General features: G+C 40.5%; 1 protein-coding gene across 1 annotated transcript in view; it reads left to right on the top strand.

Annotated features, from left to right (window-relative positions):
- Positions 1 to 12,877, top strand: part of COL25A1 (collagen type XXV alpha 1 chain) — a 404,320-nt gene that overhangs the window by 282,652 nt on the left and 108,791 nt on the right. The window contains exons 11-12 of the mRNA XM_066573822.1: positions 5,223 to 5,249; positions 11,663 to 11,707. Of these exons, the coding sequence (XP_066429919.1) occupies positions 5,223 to 5,249; positions 11,663 to 11,707 (72 nt within the window). The remainder of the gene's footprint in view (positions 1 to 5,222; positions 5,250 to 11,662; positions 11,708 to 12,877) is intronic.

The raw sequence follows: 12,877 nt of genomic DNA, 5'->3' as shown, positions 1-12,877 counted from the left end.
GCCAGTGCATGAGGTGGGGAAGGGAAAAGAGCCTGATAACTGCAGAAAAAACTATTTTTCTAATTAGACATTATAAAGTTCCAAGGCTTGTAATGTCCATTAATGAAAAAATGTTAAATGCTAGGTATGTGCTTTAAGGACTTTTCTTTCTTGGTTTGTCCTTTCAAAAAGGTTTAGGCTGGGTTCACACAAAACTGAAATCCCATGGAAATCTTGCGGAATGACCGCCGGTTTTGCAGCGGCTTCTCCACCTGGATTCCACTGTGGCCATCTCTCCTCATAAAGAGGAGAGAGGCCGCCACGGAAACAGGGAAAGAATTGACATGCCGCTTTTTTGAATTCCGCGCGGCATGTCAATTTCAGCGCGGCCGCAGCGTGTGGATGAGATATTTGCAAATCTCGTCACCTTTGCTGCTTTTTCCCAGGATGAAAAGTCGCAGGCAGAATTTCTGTGTAGAACATCTGCACGGAAATTCTGCGGCAATTACGCCCCGTGTGAACCCAGCCTTACAGGTAAATGAGAGGATTTTTAAAAGGTTATATTTTGATCATGACTATTTACAAGGACAAAATGGAAGATCACAAGGGCTTAATATGCCATGTGGATGTACGGAAGATTACTATTCATGCCTTAATGCCCATCCCTGCCATTTAATAGCATAGCCCTCTATCATATTAATGTGATATTATTACAATCACTTGCAACAACATGTTACTGCAATTTTATATCAGATCCCGCTACATTTTGGCAGTGCGTGGTCCATTGAAAAACTTGCCAAATAGAATACCATCTGTTGCTATCTTTTATCTGCTTTCCTCAAACATATCCTGTATTAATAACGGATACCTTATTCTTACCATGCATGTGCTGTGTATTAAATATCCTTGCCTAGTAATACTTCCCAGTGGGAAAGTTCCTGATTGCTTCCAAGCATGTCATCAGAGTGAGGTGGACAGATGAAGGAACCTCATTGGAATTTCTAGAAATGAAAGGGTGCCTTCATCTTTTATGCAGTGCCAGCAAGCCCAACCCTGAACCACATGAAGTTATTTCTGATGTCCTTCCAGGGTATAAAGAAGACTAGGGAACCTTTCACTGTACCACAGTGATGCCCAACCTCACAAAATTTCCAGTTATTTAGACAAATTATGTGATGCTGCTATGTGGAGGTTATCTCCACCAAAAGTGATTTTCCTCTACGGCTTTGGTCTTCCTTTGTGGCCAATTTGTAAACACAGACTCTTCTTTGACAACATCGCATGCTTATTTTTTTAATTACACCTCCGTTTACATTGACCTGGAAAAAATGATTACCCACAGTGTTCCTGTAAGCTATACGGTTTACCAGAGAAAACAGAAAACGGGTTGACCTTGATGTGTGGATATGTATCAATGAACCTTAGAGGTTCCTGAATACGCTTGAACATATTTCACTTGAATAACCCACCCTCATGCTCCATGCTAAAGGACGTCCATCAGACATGGATTAGGAAAAAGTGACGATGTTTGAAAAATAATTTAGCTATGTCAATTGAAAAATAGTCTAACATTTTTTGCTTCCATTTCCGTAAATATCAATTCACTTAGCTTGCATTCCTTAACCCTTTCCAATCCACTGTCTGACGTCTTCCAACGTTCTGATTAAAGCCTGTACAACTCCGATGTCGGAAGACGTCCAGCAGGGTATTCTTACTGTATATTACTGGCTGCTCTGTTGTCGGGGGGGGGGGGCCTCTCCGGCATGTCACATACTGCAGTACTGGCTCTAGCCAGCAGATGGCGCCATTGTAAAATGGCAGAAAGAGAAAGCCCATAGGGAACTCTGAATCCAAAATTGGATAGCAAAGGGCTAAATGGGTTGTACAGGATTAGAATACCATGGCTGCTTTTCTTTTAATAATAGCTTCACAACTGTATACTAGTTGGTTGTGGAATTGCAAATCAGTTCATTGTAGCTGAATTGAAGGGGTGCGGTACAGTTTTGGGAAGAAAACAGCCATTTTTTGTAAAGCTGAACAATCCCTTTAAAGCAGGAATCCCTTATATTGTACTTCTTAAAGGGGCCACAATGAAATATTAACATATGTTAGAAACTTGGAGCACATTTAGTTTCCAGTTAAAGCAGCTGCTTTGTTCATATACAGATTTTACAATTGCTTTAACTGTATCCTGGAGCATAAGAGAAAAATGAGGAGGGTGATTCTACAGCTGCAGGCCACATGGTTCCACATGGGGGGCATTCCACATGCAACCCCATGGTATACCATTCTACATGCATAAATTTATGGGATTCTGCATAAAAGAAAACAAAAAGCACACCCTGTGTATACCGGTTTGCAATGCGTAAAAATCACCACTACTGTTACCGCCGACCTATAGTAGTTGTGAATTCACACAGCAATGTTCACTGTGGCTGCCGACTCCGTTCCTCTCTGCTGACTAGTAGTGTGTAAGGAAACAATGGAGCTTCAAATTGCATGCTTCCAGCAATCCAGGGAGGGTAAAGCACCATTTACACACAAAGATGATTGCTCAAAATTCGATCAAAAGATAGCTTAAATGACCGTTTGAGCGATCATTTTGCATAAACTACTAAAGGGGACTTATTCCCATTAGTAGCTTATTAGCTTCATTTGCACGTAAATGAGGCTACCTTAGCTGTATGCAGATAACAGCAGGTAGTCTGTTATCTGCATACAGCTCTATTGTTCTCCCATGGGACAGCAGCTGAAATCAATGTTATCAACACTCCCGTGGAGAATCACAGCATGCGGTCCCTGCTATGAGCTGCCCCGCTGAACAATGGTTTTTATGCTGAACTAAAAATCATTGTTCGACCGAAAAGCAAACAATGGTAGCATTTACGCGCAACAATTATCGCTCAACAGGCATCGTTTGAATGAATTTTGAGCAATAATCATTGCGTGTAAATGGGGCTTAAACATCAACATCTTTATGTTTATTCAGAACATACAATGAGTGGCAACGCGTTTCGCTATTAGGACTGTTAGCATCATTAGGCCATATCATTAAAAGTGTCAAACCAGTTTTATACACCAATATTGATAAACACCAACCACAAAGGTGACTGATCACCCGACCCTCGGTATTCTATAATCTATCATTGTTAAATAGGAATACTTGTTTCATTATAATCCTCATTCATTTAGTCAATTCATATAGTTTTAAATTCATTTAATCCTTAAACACTTATTCCTTTATTATCCTATTAAAATGGAACAAACGTTTTTTGACATGTATCAATTTTTAGCAATGATGGATTACAGAATACCGCTTGTCGAGTGATTAGTGACCTCTGAACTTTGTTGCATGTGTTTACCAGTATGACTGTATAAGACTGGTTTGATACATTTGATGATATGGTCTGATGAAGCTATCAGTTGTCATTGATCGTATGCTCTGCCTGGATTGCTGAAACGGCGCCAATCAACACTTATTTTAGACGAGTGCTGTTTTCGTCCTGTTAGCAGTGCACAGAACGCACTTCTAATAGGAACCAATAGGCGCATTCACGTGAGAGACTGTTAGGCGCGCTGAATCAGCGCACCTAGCAAAAGATAGGACATGCAAGTGCAAATTCGCATGTCGGCTCTGAGGTGCGCACAAAGATAGGACATGTCCTATCTTTGCTGCGTGCTTTCCATAGGCTCCTATGGCAGCCTTGAAGGCATGCAGCACGCACCTCGGATTGTGTGAACGGGCTACTGCAAGTAGCTTGAAGTAACTCATTCACGTGATCTTTACAGCACGATAGCCACGATCTTTTCTTGCGAAAATAGCGCTGGTCTGAACAAACCCTAAACAATACACGTTTCCTATAATGCAACACAGTATCAGCTTAGATACTAAATATTCTATGAGCTACTGTACAGTATACTACATTTACACAATGTTTAGGGGGTCACGTCAGATGAAGTTGTGGCTGTTCCTGTCTCTTTCATGATGACCCTTATGTAACAATTGTATGGTACATTCTAGGTGTCACTATAAATTCACAAGAATGAAATATTGTATTCTAATTATGCAGGTTGGCACTTGAAAAAGGATGTTTGCTTATGATAAGAAGGTTATTATAATGCAAATGCTTGATTTTTTTTTTGTGGATTAGAAATAAAGAAAATGGATTTTTGTTCTTATGAATTATGTATTGGTGGATTGATTGTCTTTAGCAATGTTTCTCAACTTCAGCACTTGTGTATTTCCAACAACTCACACAGGTGTTCTGTCTATGGCTACTTCTTAAAATATGACGTCTTGGGTAGAGATGAGCAAGTACCCAAATGCTCGGGTCCTCGTTATTTGAGTCGAGCTTTTCGTAAAATTCGAGAGCTCTACTCGAGTAACAAACCTCATTGACTACAATGGGAGACTCGAGCATTTTTGTATGTGGGCCGCCGGGTGCCGAGCCTTTTTTTTTGTTCTCTCTCTCTCTCTCCCCTGCCTGCCAGCAAGCAAAAAACTTTGCCGTTGACACACGTGCTGCGTCACGGCGGGGAGGGGCCAAAACAGGCATGTCACAGTGAGGAGGAGCCAAAAACTGGGGCAGGGTCGAACACGGCGTCATGCTCGTTCGAGTAATGAGCACCATTGAGTATGCTAATACTCGAATGAGCATCAAGCTCGGCAAAGTACGTTCGCTCAACTCTAGTCTTGGGGATACTTAGGGGTAAGGTTGAGAAAGCCTGGACTATGAGATTACATTACTTTGGACAGCAAGAAAAAATGTTCAACCACACTTGTATTGGCTTCCTATAAAAGGTCAAAAATAAGTAACAAACAAGAAACAACAAATAAATAAGAGACAAACTACTAAAAAATTAGCACGGGAGCTAACGCTAGTTTCTTTTGGTTCTAATTGGCCTTGGACTCATGTATTTGTCTGGCTTGGGAAGACGGAGCGCAGACATTTAAATGCACAGAGGTCTACACTATGCATGTATACCATATGATATAGTGTACAATGTATTGTAAAACTTGTTCTAAAACTATTTAGGAAGTGTCAGCTTACATGTATGGCTGTCAGGGAATTACGGTATTTGATGCACAAGTGGATTCAATTTACTCAGTAATATATTGCTATAAAATGTCTATTGTGTTTCTGTATTGTATATTAGTTCAATATTACTTTGTATTCAGTATATATTTTATTGTTCAAGTAATTAAGAATAATTAATCAAGTAAACAATGTTTCTTTTTTTAGGGTCCAATGGGACCTCCTGGACAAAAGGTAAAGTACTGACCTCCAACTGCTGCATAAGTCATTATTTCTCTCCTTGCCAAACTAGAACCCTGGAAGGCTGTTCAAGAATGGCTACTGTAGACCACAATCAGGCTGTTAGTTTAGTCTATAAAGTGCTCTTTCCCAAAATGCTGGTATTTAATGTGAGACTTAAGATTTCTAATTTCCTCCATCATGGGAACATCAAGCAGTTCAGAGCAGACTGTTTTCAATCTGTCTGCTAAACAGGAGGTTAAAAGGTTCCTTTGGTTTTCCAGTGAAACATGACAGGCGACTTGAGGGAATCAAGCGCAGAACCTTTTTTTTCTTTTTTAGATAAAATTTCAAATTGAAAATGTAATTTACCATAGATATATAATTCTGAGAAAAAAATATTTTGGCTGTAAATACTTCCAAGATTACCAAAGAAACCACTTCTTGCTGCTATCAGTGTCTTGAGCATTCATGTCTGCTACAGGTTAACGGAGCAACAGTAAATATACTTGTAATCAAAACATCAATTTGGCAGTGTAGCAATATCCTGTTGAAACATGGGAAAACCTGAAAGAAAACGGTATAAATTAGCGATGCATCATATTAGTATGAAAATGACACGCTTTATTAGTAGTCAGTCAATATGACCTATTTTACTGGTTACTTAATGCTCTGCTGCTAAATTAGGAAACGGAGTTGAACTAAACAAAGATGATTTCATGTCTTGAACTTAGATTAAGTAGTTCAGAAAAGGTGGCTTAGAAAAAATATTTGGGAAAACCTGAAGTGGACTTTAATGTACCAAGACGAATACGGGGAAGACATTTAGTATAATTTCATTCAAATACATTGCATAGATACATGTGGTGCTGATCCTCAAGGCAGCACTTAGCAAATTATATTTTGTATCATTTGTAGACTTCAGCCTGCCCAAAGATGCTTGTTGGCGGGCGACAAATCTCAACTGGAATATAGAATTATAAAATGCTTTACCCTCTCAAGCCTCTTTAGGGTAATAGAAATGGGAATAGAAAGGGGTTCCAGATAGTGGACACATATTTTAATGATATCCCCATCGTCATAAGATTTTGAATTTATATTCTTAAATATGTGATGCTGCGTAGGTTATTCCCTCTTTCTGAAATTTGTGATATATCATAGGATTTCAGCAGATTGCAAACTATCACTTTATGATCATAAATAGAGATGAGCGAGCATACTCACTAAGGGCAATTACTCCATCAAGCACTGCCCTTACGAGTACCTGCCTGCTTGGAAGAAAAGGTTCAGCTGCCGGCGGCAGGTGGGGAGCGGCGGGGGAGAGCAGGGGGCAACGGAGGGGAGATCTCTCTCTCCCTCCCCCCCCCCCGCTCACTCCCGCAACTCACCTCTCACCCGCGTCGGCAGCCGAACCTTTTCTTCCAAGCGGGCAGGTACACGCTAAGGATAATGCTCGATCGAGTAATTGTCCTTAGTGAGTATGCTCGCTCATCTCTAATCATAAACTATAACTAACATTGCAGCTGTCTCTTACTAAGAAGCATCTTTGAACCCCTCTACATTTTAGGCTGGGCTCTGTTCGTTCTACAGTAAAAAGACATTAGACTTTTGATGAACTGAACTTGTTCTACTTCAAACCACTGTAGGTCCGGTTCTTTCAGATTCTTGGCATTAAAGTGACCCCAAAAGCATGCAGTAGCACTTACAGAACTGGAGCAACAGTCACTGAATTAGGGTCAGGAATACTGAATTTACGTCTGTCACTTTTCAGTCAGTGTGCAAAGCAGAGAGGAAGAGGGAAAAGCAGGCAGCAGAGAATAGCTCTGTGTTTCTCCTGTCTTTTCCCATGTCCCAGGGGAAGGATAACATGAATATTCATGTTTTCACACTCACATCAATCAGAGAGTACATTTGCTCTCTAATTGTCACATTATTTTTCCATAAAAGGACTGAAAAGATGAGCACTTGCTCATCACTCCTCTACTATGTTTAACTCTGCAGATACTGAAGTCATTGCTGACTGCGGCTTCTAAATGGTTTTACAGAAAAAACATTTCAGAAAGTTTTTTTTCTCCTTACACAGGGCTTTAAATATTGAAAAAATAAAAAGAACAAAACAAAACTACACACCACATCCATAGCATCCCATGTTTTAAAATATGACACTATTTAACCAACATGAAAAATTTCGTAAGAAATAAAATCCTAAAAACGAAAATGTCAACATAGCAGTTTTCTGTTCATCTTGCTTTCCCAAGACTGGAATAAAAAAACAATCAAAACGTCATATATGTCTCAAAATGGTACCAGTAAAAACTACACGCTGACTCACAAAAAACAAGTCTTTATAAGCTCTGTCAATAGAAAAACAAAAATGCTTTGATTCTGGAACGCGGCACCATACATAGAATAAAGTTAACATAATATTACTACCACATGGTAAGTGCCATAAAAATAAATCCTGAAAAGCAATGTCGAAATAGCTTTTTTTTTTCAATGCCCCAAACTAAAAATAATTAATAAAACTTATTCAATACATTAGGTGTACCCCAAATTGGTTCCTATGAAAACTAGAACGTCTCCTGCAAAATACAAGGTGACATACAGCTACATTGATGAAAAAATAAAAAACTACTGGTTCTTAAAACTAAAATTAGTTATATCACTACGGGGTTAAAAATGCACTCAAGGCCCCCTGTCCACGGCCATGTCGGAATATCACTAGCGGGGGAGCAGGGGGGGAGAGCTGTCAGGTCTCCGCGGTGAGCCTATCTGACAGATAGGCTCACCGCGGAGAATCGCAGCAAATCGTGACATGACGTGACTTGAATCCCGCGAGCGGAGAATCGCTATGATTCTGCACTCGTGGACATCGGGGCTGCACTTTCCATAGTAAGTCTATGGAAAGCGTTCACTGCGTTACCCGTGGCCGGGTTATCGCTGCAGATAACGCAATGAACTATCGCCTGTGGACAGGAGCCCTAATGCAACTAAGTTCTGCTGCAAGTATATTTACATGAGGTATAACTTCAAGATGAACAACAAAAAAGTGACATTTTCAAAAGGATTTTTTCAAATTTCATGTGACTCATAGGGGGTTATGTATAATTCTGCAACTCTCTGCCTGCACTTCACAAGAAAGCCATCTTGAAACCCAATTGAATTGCGGACGGACTGGGGACTCTGCAGGAAAGCAGATGGTTTAAGAAAAACAAAACTTCACTGCGCGTGTGCGGCGGGGCTCCAGCTGGCGCTTCCACGCATATCTGCAATGAAGAATATAGAAGACCTGGACAGGCACACAGAAGACCCGGATGGGTAAGCAGTGTCATTGGCTGTGGGCAAGGTCAGATTCTGCTGCGGGCTCCCGCATGAGGAATCTGATCTGCCCGTGGGCATTGGGCCTAAAAGTGACACATGTCAGATTTCCAAAATTTGGCCTGGTCATTAAGGCACAAACAGGCTTGGTTTTGAAAGAGTTAGTTAAAAGAAATCATGTACTATTGACTTTCTCTCTTTCAATAACCACTTTTAATAAAGCAGGTGTAATGAAAAATTAAACTTTGTCTCCATTGTAATGGATATACACCCTTATAATCCAGATGTCTTCTAGACTGAGTCCTCCTCTTTGGAGGGGGCGAACCCTCAGAACTCCATATACCCTGATCTAAAATATGGAATGGGTTTGTTCTAAGATGGCATCACTTTAATTGATTTCATGGATGTGGTTGACAAAGCCAACTTTACAGCTCGGATAACTGTTCACACTAGTTTAAAAAAAGTAGTGCAGAACTGGAAAATAGATTAGTAATCATGAGTGAGTGGCCATTTTTATACTAAATGTGTCTACAGTTAATTATTTTCTTAATTGGATTTAACAGTGAGGATCATTAGTATTCTTCTATGTACAGCTCCATGTGTACAGGGACCCAGAGGTTTTTGGGAAAGTAAACCTGACAATCTATCCCTGAGCACTTCACTTGTGTTTTCAGCATTCATGCTACAGTTGCAGAGAGACCTAAGTAAAGAGGTGAGAGGAACTTTAACTCCTGTCACCATGGCAGTAATTTATTGGCCAGTTACAATGTGCTACTGTAGTAGAGTACTGCCAGGCAGGAGCTTCATGCCAAGTCTCTGGTCAGTAAAATCACATTATGCATACATCTGTTAATGGAAGAAACACAGGTAGAGGCTTTTAAATATGTCTGTCTTCCCAGCATGAATGTATTTTTTGTTGCTTATATGCCTTGTGTTTTAATAATTGGCTACGCCATGGGAGCGCTACTTACTTTTAGCCATCAGAATTAGATTGCAGCTACTTTCAGGCATGTTCTTATTGTGACGGCTTCCCCAGTAATATCCTAATTTCATTTCAATTTTAACATGAATTTATGTCTCCTAGTATTTCATCTAAGGTTTATTATATATGACTATTCCAATGAACTAGCAGCATATTGCAAAAATGACAGTATATGTCATTTACTTAGACTTACTTAATTCTTCCCACACCTTTTGGTGCATCGGGGGACAAAAAAGGCCATTATGGACAGTCAAAGGCGTTTGCTACATGACTACTCTTTTTGGAATTCTGCTTCCTCTTCATATAGTTTCTCATCAGCCACACTTAAAAGGCTTCCCAGCAGGACATTACAGAATGCTTTGCATGCAACATATAGAAGTGTGATGCAATACCAGTTATTGCAGTTTGAAAGGTCATCTTTCTTGGCAATTTTACAATAGTCCAATCACTTGGGCCTCAGCAGCTTGTCTAACAGGCATTGAAGAGGGAGGTGAGGGCATTACTCAAGGTTGGATTAGCGAGCTTCAGTAGTTCTGGGCTGATCTCATCAGCATCAGAAGCCTTGCCATCTTTGAGAGTCTTTACTGTTGCCTCGACCTTGATGCTGGTGATAAGTCCTACATCGACAGGAAGCTCCACAGATTGAACATGGGCATCTTTTCATAATGGAATCACAGGGGCAGGCTGGTTTAAAAGTTCTTTAAAGTGCTCAACCCAGCATCGATCTTGATGTGCTTGTGTGTTGAATCAGTGTTTCTTAACTCCAGTCCTCAGGGACCCCCAACAGGTCATGTTTTCAGGATTTCCTCAGTATTGCACAGGTGATATAATTATTGTCAGTGCCTCAGGTGTTGCTACAGGGGTTCTTATTATAGGAGATCCTGAAAACGTGACCTGCTGGGGGTCCCTGAGGACTGGAGTTGAGAAACACTGTGATAAATGACCGGCTATCTTTGTCCCTAACTGGTACTCCTCGTCGACTGATGGGGCACGTGAGATCGCAGACTATCCTGTATCGTGTGCCTGCATCATTCCAATCAGTGGCTTTTTGTGCTTCTTCTCCATTTTGGTCGACCCAGTCACATTTGTCTTAGCAGCAGCTCTGCTTGACTTTGTAATCAAGATATTGATTCTGCTTTTCTGTAGCATGTCATTGGTCATGTGATATGGCTTGGATTCACATCAGCTTTACTTAGTGGCTCAGTTGTTAGCATTGTTGCCTTGCAGTGCTAGAGTTCTAGTTTCAAATCTGTCCAAGGGCAACATCTAGGTAGAGTTTTTCAAAGTCCATGCGGATGTTATCCTTGAGGGGCAACTCACTAAGGATATATTTGAAATGGAGTTCAATGGGGGCTGTAGAAGTTCATTACTGTAAAGCTATCTAGTGACAGAAATGTATCATGCATTTTTGTTTAAATATACTTTAAGGAGTTTTATGATGAAAACAAGTTATACTGTATCGACAGGATAGCGGGAAACTTGCTGATTGGTTGGGGTCTGCCCACTTGAAACCTCGGCAATCTTAAGAATGGAGATCCAGTGAGTCCTTGCATGTATGGAGCGGCAGATACAGATGCGCACCACTGCTCCATTCATTCAGTGAGATTGCTGCATGTGTGACTACTGCCCCATTCATAAGGGGAGTCCTGTTTTCGGGATTGGTGATGGTCCCAACAGATGGACCCCCACTAATTGCCAAGTTACCCCCTATCCTGTGGCTAGGATATGTCTTTTTTTCCGGTAAAATCCCTTTACTATAAAAACCCAAAGCAACTGTCTGTTGTGACGTCACTCCTTGAACAGCATTGCAGCACTTGTTTCTTTTTTATGCCTCTACCAGAATCACCGTAATTTACGCAATGAGTAATTTTCTGACTGTAAATTCCCTTAAAATGTGTCTTTTGAAATCGTATTAGTGATGTACCAGCAAACAACCTTGTTCCAGCGCCTGACAATTTTGCATTTCTTGTACTAATAAATATTAAATGGTCTTCTCATCATAATTACTCTATTACGTGCTGGAATTAATAAATTATATATTATTACATTTACAGGCTGCTTTATGCACATTTATTTATTTGTGATTTCCTGTAAACAATAATAAATGTGTCACCATTCGTTTACTTAGGGTTCCGATGGAGAGTCGGGCGCTCCAGGACTTGACGGGGATAAGGTAAAAAAATCAATTACATTGAATGTCATGTTACACTTTATGGTACCTGTCTGTAATGGTCCTTTGACAAGAGCAGATAAATGGAACCTATTGAGCCCTGATTGATGATACAGCAAGTCAATTGGTGCTGGTTTAAAAACATGTATTTGTTATTTTTGGGGGGTTTCATACAAATGATGATGTGTACAATAGTTTGTTTGCCCCTCCAATACACTTTCCATTGTTATCGTCGGTACATCCCCTAATTACACAAGAGGATGCGTTGCTCACAAATTATGAGTCTTAAAGGGGTTATCTAGGAATATAATAAAACCTTGCTCAGCCTACAGTAGTAAAATAGTAGACTACCTACTCACCCTTGCCCGTTCCCCCGCCACTGCTGTCTCGCCAGCTCTCCGGTCCCGGGTGAACTTCACTTTTGGGAGGGGAGTGATGACGACATGACATGTGAATGTTGCAGCTATTCACTGGCTGAAGGGAGCCGGTGATTGGCTGCAGCAGTCACCTGATCCTATTTTTTTTTTCAATGATGTCATTGCTGGCTCCCTGCATCGGGTAGTGATGACCAATGGGGATTGGAGAGTCAGCAAGATGGCAGCGGCAGTAGAACGAGGTAGAGCAGGCATGTGTTGTGTTATTTTACTACTGCAGGCTGAGCAATGTTTAACAAAATTTTATGTCCCTGGATAACCCATTTAAGCCCACATAGAAAATAGAGCAAACCATTGTGCTGTCACTTGTTGTTCGATTGCGGGGATGTTTGCATTGGACAACGAATGGAAAAAACTGTTCAAATGTACAATTGATCAGATGATTATTGCCCCATTTAAAAGACCCTAAATGTACGGCTGTTATATTCCATCAGTTAAGTTGATTTATTGACTGTTGATAGTTGATGGAGACTCAGTTGACATATCAAAGTTAAAGAATTATGGTTGGAGTGCCTCACAAGAATTAATGTGACTGTGCTCCATTTCTGAAATGGGAGGGGGTGATGAGCCTGGCATGGCGCCACTCTACTTGACTCTCGTATGGGTATAGTTTGATCAAGTCATCCTCCACCTTCTTGCCTGGTGCTGTGTATAACAAATTTTCTCCTCCAACACTCTACCAGAAGCAGATTTTCTTTGAACTCTCTTTTAAATCTGTAAATATTACTATTATAAGACT

This window comes from Eleutherodactylus coqui, chromosome 7, assembly GCF_035609145.1.
Source record: "Eleutherodactylus coqui strain aEleCoq1 chromosome 7, aEleCoq1.hap1, whole genome shotgun sequence".
Classification (NCBI taxonomy): Eukaryota; Metazoa; Chordata; class Amphibia; order Anura; family Eleutherodactylidae; genus Eleutherodactylus; species Eleutherodactylus coqui.
This window is presented reverse-complemented; position numbering and strand designations above follow the sequence as displayed.